This window comes from Pygoscelis adeliae, unplaced genomic scaffold, assembly GCF_000699105.1.
Source record: "Pygoscelis adeliae isolate BGI_AS28 unplaced genomic scaffold, ASM69910v1 Scaffold269, whole genome shotgun sequence".
Lineage (NCBI taxonomy): Eukaryota > Metazoa > Chordata > Aves > Sphenisciformes > Spheniscidae > Pygoscelis > Pygoscelis adeliae.
In genome coordinates, this window is record NW_008825610.1 from 2,444,687 (window position 1) to 2,452,951 (window position 8,265).

The window sequence follows — 8,265 nt, forward strand, 5'->3', positions numbered from 1 at the left end:
AAGGCACTGTCAGTGTCTAATTAATGTCACCGACCCGTCTGCACAGGTTGTTGATGTGCTCTGTCTATTGAGCGGGCTTTGTTGTCATCTCTAGCGAAAACCAGTCAGGAATGTTTTAGCAAGAAATTCTAACTCATTTTATTTTAGGGAAACCATTAGAAAAGCCCTCCATCACTGCAAATAGTAAGGACTATTTCCTTTTCTTCCCACTGCGATACTGAAGAGACTTGAGAACCCAAGTGTATGGGAATAGCAGGGATAAAAAAAAAAGACAAAATCGTGTATCAGGAATTCACTCGTTTTGTAATCTATTTACGGGGAAATCCTGTGGAGGGCCACATTTTCATCTAAGTGAATGACTGACAGATACGTGTAAGAAAAGGCATCAAGAAAAATACCAGGTTTTAGACAAAATACACATCTGTGCTCCTGTCGCCAAATTACCCCAAAAGAACAAACATCTTTAAAAAAGACAAGGTATTTGCCATCATTTATGCCAGGGCTTCTTTTTTTTTTTTTCCACTCCACTGAAAATTGAAAACGTCGCCAGACTGTAAAACTCCCTCCCTGCTTAGAAGCCATGTCACCTCCTGGCAGGCGGGCTGGAGCACGATGCTAACAGCGTGGGTAGCCAGCGAACAGCTACTCACACTGCTCTCACCCTGCGTGAACCACGGGCTGTCCCTCCCCCAGCCCTTCCCTACGTGGAGAGGACTGCTAAACCTCACACGTGGACCTGACGCCGCAGCGGTTGAAGGGCACCGACTCCGTTCTGGTGGTTCCCTGTCCAAAGGTACTCAAAGCCAGCTAAAAGATTCCCCATGATTTTAATGAGTTTTGCATCAAAGAGCTTAGGCAAAGTATAGCTTTCAGTGTCACCACGCCGTTATCGTGCTGACAGTCAAAACTGGTAAAAACTAGGGGTGTTGCCACAGCTGAATGATTTTTAACTCCAGTGCCATCAGGAATGAGTTGGTTTCATTGAGAACAAGTGACAGAGGGAACCTTCCCAACACACTGAAGAGGAAAATCACCTAGACTCAGCACGAATCATCTGCTTTTGAGAGCAGCCCTCATGTAAAGAGCACGATACTATTGTGATTATCACTAAACAGTAAATTGCAATCAATTAGACATTTTCAGGAATTGGATGTTCAATATGGCCCAAACACGAAAATGAGAGCTGTCTTTTCAAAGGCGTTAGTTATTGTATTTTAAAAACCAGCATAAACAGGACAAAGCCTGAGAAGGTCAGATTTTGCTTCAGTCAGCAGACATACCTTAAATAATATTTTCCTAGTCTTTATCAGGATTTTTGAAAATACCAGATGACACTTTTTAATTTTAAAAAAAAAAAAAAAATCACAAAAATCACAAAACCCCAGACCTTTATCTAGTATATGCAATGCTTAGAGGAAAAATGTAAAGTACATAACACTTACATGTACTTATCAGAAAAAAAATGCACAAGAGTATAGTAGTTGTGTTACTACATATTATTCTTATTGCAACAGCACTCACTTTGACTCTCTAATCAATACAGAAGGCCTATTTTCACAGCTATGCAAGGTGCTGTACGCACAATAAAAGATGATCCTTATCCTATACCTTTTACCAAGCATGTGAAGAATATATATTTGAAGAGAAGTTAAGCTGCCCATTATTGTTCTCAGAGACTACATCTCTCAGTCTCTCCTGTTACCACAAGAATTGACCACAAACTTATCTCACCTAAAATGAAATGCAGATTTTTCACATGAAAATATTACAGGTGTAATTATTAACAGCTAATGGTTACAACATTACCAGTTTTCAACTACAATACTAATCATTTGCTTTTAGCTTCAACGTTCTTCCAAGGTTTTCTTCCACCTCCTCCCCATAATCAGCGTATGCGCTAAAACTAGTATCGGTGGTTTCACTGAGAGGACAAGATGGGCAAACAAGTCTCGGGACAGTCCTTTCGAGCAATTAGTTTTGTCTTTACAATGCTTAGAGTGTCAGGGGCCTCACTTAATACTGTTCTGAACAAATCTTGAGGTTTTTTTTTCTTTAAGAAAATGGCACTTCTGCAGAAACGCTTTTGGATTCTGAACTTTTCCCTTATTTTCTCCTGGTGGTGGATTTTAACATTTCTTGGCAGAATGGAAGACAGAAGAAAAAGAGAGGCTGCTCTTGCAGATTCAGGAGTAATACAGGTTGCTTTACTGCATATATTCTCTTATATTAGGGATTTACCATCTGTTCAGTCCCTAATTATATTTATTTCACAACTTCACAAACAGAAAGATGAAAAGGCTTTGAAACAATCTTATCTTTCACCTAAACAGTTTTGAATTCTTTTTCAAAGATTGTTCCTGTACGCCACAGCCACATGCAGTAATGAAGTGATCCCCGACTTCAAGCTGATGTATAAAACACACACAACATGCTTGTTTTCGTAAACGTGTGTATATGCTGCACCTGACCTTTCACTTCAACCAATTCTCTCATCCAGACATTTTTAAAAGTGACTATCACCGTCAGTCAAAGCTGCCTATGATGGCAAAATTGAAAAGGCAGCAACCTTTGCAGAAACTCTTGACACTGTTTCTACTGGTACATTATAGCCAGATCACTCCTGATTCTTAACAAACGATGTAAGAGCCAATCCTAACCACGCAGTAAAAATTCAGACACAGAATTACCATTCTTTTCCAAGAGCTCCTACCAATGCTGAAAGTTCAGCTCTTTGTAAAGTTTAAATTGGAAGAAAAAAAAGGGACAAAACAAACACTAAAAATAAGCACCCTTGTAAAGCAAGTCTAACCAATAAAAGGTATTTATGGCAATTGCCTGAACATAAAACAGTAATGATAATAAATAAAGCACCTACCGTAATATTGAATTAGTACTTAATTTGATCTACTGTTTAATTTTCTCAAAACCTCTGGCACTAAGTAATTTGTGATAAAAGTAATTTTTTCTTCATATTTTTCATCAATCTTGACTGCCCTATACAGACATTACTACCCTTTGGTCACTAACTGCAAGATAGCTGGCAATTAATACAGAAGACCAGTATTTGGAGCAAGAGAGAAGACGGTAAGAAGCTGATGAACACTCATGCCAAGATACCAAACTGCAACTAGCAGCTGTCTATTTTCAGGTGTTTTTGTTGACAAAGTAAGCTTTACTACAAGCTATGCAAGAAACGAGAAGTGCCCTAGGGCTTGCACGGGTCAGATCCACCTTAAACTGAACTACAGTGCAATTCCCGCCGGGATCGATGGAAACTGTACCCATTTCAACCAAGATTCAATTTGATCCCCAGGTAAAGGTCCACCACTTAATGCAACGGAGTGTTAAGTAGGAACTCGATCAAAGCAAAGGAAGGTGTATGACGACAGTAATTTGTACTTACATAACAGCATTTGCCAAAGACCTTAAATTCGTTTAAAAGTAAAAAATCAGCCACCTTGAGTAGTATCTGTTATTACAGACATTATGTCAGATTGGAAAACTACAACACAAAGAAGCTACATTACTCCCCTCAAGCTAGAAAGCGTGCAATTTCACTTCTATGCAGAAGGGCCAGCCCAAAGACTACCGGGTCTCCTCAAGTCCCCCATAAATCCTTTAAGTAGGACTTAAATTAGAAGTTATAGGGGATTATGGAGGTGGATAGGTCTCATACTGGTCCTTCAGTACAGGAGTGATGTTTACCCACATGAATCCGTAAAAAAGTCTAAAAATAAAAAATAAAAAACAACCCACACCCAAAAATCAAGGAATCCCATATTCAAGTTTAAGCTAACTATTATTACACTGCACTGAATTACAAAAAAAAAAAAAAAAAGGTTGAGGGTTTTTTCTTGAGAATCGAGTGCGCATGCTATTCATAAAGCACAGGAGTTTGCAGCCCCACCAAAAATCAATGAATCCCACATTCAAGTTTGAGCTAACTATTATTACACTGCTCTGAATTAAAAAAAAAAAAAAGTTGAGGGTTTTTTCTTGAGAATCCAGTGCTCATGCTATTCATAAAGCACAGGAGTTTGCAGCCCCACCAACCGCCCTACATTAGGCAGTAGGTATTTAGCTGAATTTTTCTTCTATATGCAACACTCAACCATTCTGTTAATGAAAAACTAAATTTAGAAAGAAATTAGCACAATACAGTCCCTACTCTGAAAGCATTTGTTGCGTGTGTGCACATCCTTGTATGGCTTCTATTCTGTTCTCTCTGTTCATTTGATCAACAGTATCACTATCAAAGCTCTCCTTGATCTGTCTACTTCAGTTTTCTCCCACAACTCAATTAGCTTTTTAAAAATAAAAGGTTGTCCCTAAAATGGGCCAGACCTGAATTCCCTCCAGTGTATGTGCCCCCGGTTTCTTAAATATGAATCCTTACATTTAGATTCTTGCCATACATTCTTGAGTCAGAATTTATTTTAAATAGCCGAGCCCTGTTTCAACTTTGAGACTAAGCAGCTGTGTTTCTGCAGTGCCAGGTACATCGGGATTCTAGTCCCTGACTAGAGTTCTGGGTAGTTTTGTTGCTAGTCAAATAACAGCAGAAAAAGCTCTGCGTGAAGTACTCAAGATAGTCCAATGACAGGGGAAGAGTTTTTTTTGTCTAGTGATATTCAGCAGCTGACATATATCCTATATCCCCTCTGTTAAGCTACATAAGGTTCTTGAATACGCTCTTGGTTGTTCTAATCTAATATCTAATTCTTTTACAAAACCTGAAGTAGCTGGCTACATTAATTTCTTGTAGGAAATGCAAAGCATACTTTTTTTTTGTTTGAATTCACACAAAAACCTTGTGAATTAGAAGTAAGATACTGTGAACTTTAATACTAAGCTTTTGACCTAAATGTAATCTAATGCAAATACAAATGTTGCTTCATCAACAGCTTTATCACTGGGATTGTACTTAATGCCTTTTCATCTTTTGTCTAATTCAAACAAAACCTCAATTCTTCTTCACCCCATACTTCACTACTGTCTTACAGACTGATGAAAAACAAAACATCAATGAAAATAAACAGTTCCAGTTGGAAGAAGTTGGAGAGCCACAAGACGTCTCATTCTAATGTACCACCTGAGAGATTTTGAGCAGTCATGGCTATGGCTAAATTACAGATGAGACAACAGCGCACACCAAAGCAGCAATGCAGGTATTCCAAACCCCTAAGAGGCTGCTGCAGCTATTATAGATAAGAAGTTATGCCACAGAAATTATGTTTCTAGAGGGGCATCTCATGGGCAAACAGCAGTGATTTAGAACTGACTCCCAGTGTCTTCCTCAGTAAAGCATTTCAAGTGTAATACTCAACTTACAGGGACTGTTTGATGCTGGGCGGGATGTTCTACTATTAGGTAGAGTATTGGGTAACCCAGTATTGCCAGAAATGCTGGTATTTAGGTTTAGCAGAAGAAAGTATTTTTTTTTTTTAAATGTGACAGAATTTCAGTGGAAAACTGCCATGAAAGAAAAGAGTTGTGCCTATCTTATCTAATAATGTAGCACACAGCCTCTGTAAGATAGAACAGTGCTTTCATCCTTACTTTATAGACTCTAGGGGAACAGAGGCTAAAAGGCCTGATGAGAATCAGGCATCTAAAAACTACAAAACTACACCTAGGAGAGCGTATACACTGCACCACAATTTCTCTGCAGACTGGCCGGTAATTTCACCTTGGCTTCTGCAAAGCTTCCCCCCCAGGTGTAAAAATAAGTTATTTTAGAACAGGTGGTTTTCTGGTTGTTTTTTTCCCAAGTGTTTACCATTGATCATTTCACAGCCAACTGAAAAAAGAGGCAATCCAGCTACTCTGAAAGTCAGTGATATTATACTAGTTATACTACAAAAAAGTACTTTATTCTCAAGGGCTATAGTAAAAGGCATAACGTTTGCATGGTTTTCCCATAAATACAACAAAAATAAGGAAAAAAACCCCCAACCCAAACCCAAAAGTGGTTTCCAGATGAATCCACACATGCAAATGCACTGGTACAAAGATGTCCCTAAGCTCCATTCTAACACAAAAGTTCAAGTTACTTATGCTACCATGGAATCTAGGTACAAGGAATTTAGCCTCATCTGCACTCTTGTAATCCTTCACGACCAAAAGTGCCCGACGCTAAAAAAATTTGTACTATTTGTGATTTCTTTAAGGTGATGCTGAGGGAAAGAAAGCCTTAAAAAAAACCTCCCAGAAACATAAAGCATGAAATGAACGTTTAATCCTGTCTACACTTATTCTTCAGCTTTTGCCTTGACCTAGCCTCCGCAGACAAGAAATACAAATACTGCTCCTCCATGTAATTTGGTAGTCAAAGGCTTCACATCTTCAGCTTCTTCTAGTGTCCTTTAATGCTCACATTTTCTCTAAATTAACGGAACTGCTTTGTGACCCTCACCTGATATAAGGTGGTATAGGACATTCTCCCATCTATGGCTACGCCCAGTATACAATTGCTTTGTATACACTGCATTTCCAAGGACACTTACAAAACAGAACATCAATGAAATGTTTTCAACCTCAAGAAAAGCCAGTTGTATTTAAATAAACAGTAGGAAAATGTCTGGTGAGAGACATGTGGTAGAAGTTTATCTCCAGGGCACAACTTGAAGTTTGAAAGCAAGCCCACTTGATCTGAGCACAGATTTGAAGATGGAAGTGTCACTTCACCGTGCACCAGGCAACAGCAAAGACAAAACCTGAGTTTACTTAGTACTTGCTGTAATTACAGATTCCCTGTTGGCTGTAGTGCTGTTCAGTGCATGAAACAGTGTAGCTACCTCCGTCAAAGGTAACAAGCATTTCAATTAACAGATCTGTCATGCAGTACATCGGTACAGACTGCCACTCCTACGGACTGGGCTGAGACTCACCTATGAGAGAGGGTGGGTTTCATGGAGCTCATAGAGTTCATGGGGGGTTGCATGGGTAGCTTCCCTGGAGGATCGTTCTGCCGGCTTTTCTGGTGGCGAAGCAGCAAGAGCCGTCCCAGCTCCTCACACCACGACGAAAGCAGCGCTGCGCAAACAGAACACAATGACAGTCAGGGCACAACTGAAGAACCGGCACAGCCGAGTGCAGATGCGAGCTACTGTAACAGGAGTCACAACCCGAACAGACAAACCCCAGGAGTGAAAAGCTTGTCCACGAACCACCACTCACATTATTATCCTATCAAACTGAGTCTGTAATTGCCCTACACTATCATTATAATGTTTTTACACAAGTTACAAACATTCTGCATAGCCCAGGAGGCACGAGAGAACTGGTCTGAGCTGAGTGGCACAGAGATGAAGAATGGATGAGGCAAAAGGACATGGGATAACTGCGGTGAGTGAAAAGACGCAGAAGAATTCATTTCACACTAATAGAAATGTAACAAAAACATACAGAAGACATCATTCACAGAGGGGAGCAAAGAACAACAAGATCTCTTTTCTGTTCGGCTATTTTTGTGCAAAAGATTAATTGGAGAGGCATGAAGAGAAACCCATGTGCAGGAATTCATTTCCAAAACTGCTATCAGCTGCCAGTCTTGAATAGATAAACAGGAGAATATGGCCACACTAATGTATGGATACAAAGTTAGGCGCTTAAATCTGTATTTGACCCAGCACAACCCTTAAATGTGTATTTCCATTATGTGCCTAATCTTCTGGTCAATGAGGGTAATTCTGTGCTTACAGAAAAATCACACTAATGAACTACCAAGATGCAGAGATTTCCTAGAGGGATGAAAAGCTTGCAACTCCCTCTGAAGACATGAAAGGGGTCATCATCCCTGAAAACATGGCCTCTCCCTTATGCACCCACACTCAGAAAAGACCAGCCCCTGTTAGAGAAACCACCCACTTCATAGTAAGCAGAGCCCCAGAATGTGACTGTGAGTGAAATCCAGCTCCCATGAGCGCACCCAGCCAAGACACCCCACTGAAGCCTCCAGCAACACCCGTCTGAGCCTTAAAGCTGCCTGTTTAATTCCAGCATCAGAAGTGGCTCCGGTAAAAAGTCACCAAGGTATGACACAGAGAAGAGTTTCACCGGAACGAATTGCAAAATTGGGCAGTTGAAGAAACGTTCTCAAGTGGAAGCGCTTGGGGTTTTTCCTTCTTTAAAGCATGCTTTACAAAACCCTCAGAACAAGAAAATGCTTCGTATTTAATTTTTAACTAAGTGCTTTCCTGAGGTGTTATGAACCGAACACAAATCAGCAGATTGCACAAGTAGGTGAGAACCAGAAGGCTACTC

General features: G+C 40.0%; 1 protein-coding gene across 1 annotated transcript in view; it reads right to left on the reverse strand.

Moving 5' to 3' along the window:
• Positions 1-7,033, reverse strand: part of ZMIZ1 (zinc finger, MIZ-type containing 1) — a 55,065-nt gene extending 48,032 nt beyond the window's left edge. The window contains exon 1 of the mRNA XM_009332694.1: positions 6,891-7,033. Within this exon, the coding sequence (XP_009330969.1) occupies positions 6,891-6,943 (53 nt within the window). The 5' untranslated portion in view covers positions 6,944-7,033. The remainder of the gene's footprint in view (positions 1-6,890) is intronic.
• Positions 7,034-8,265: the final 1,232 nt, after the last annotated feature.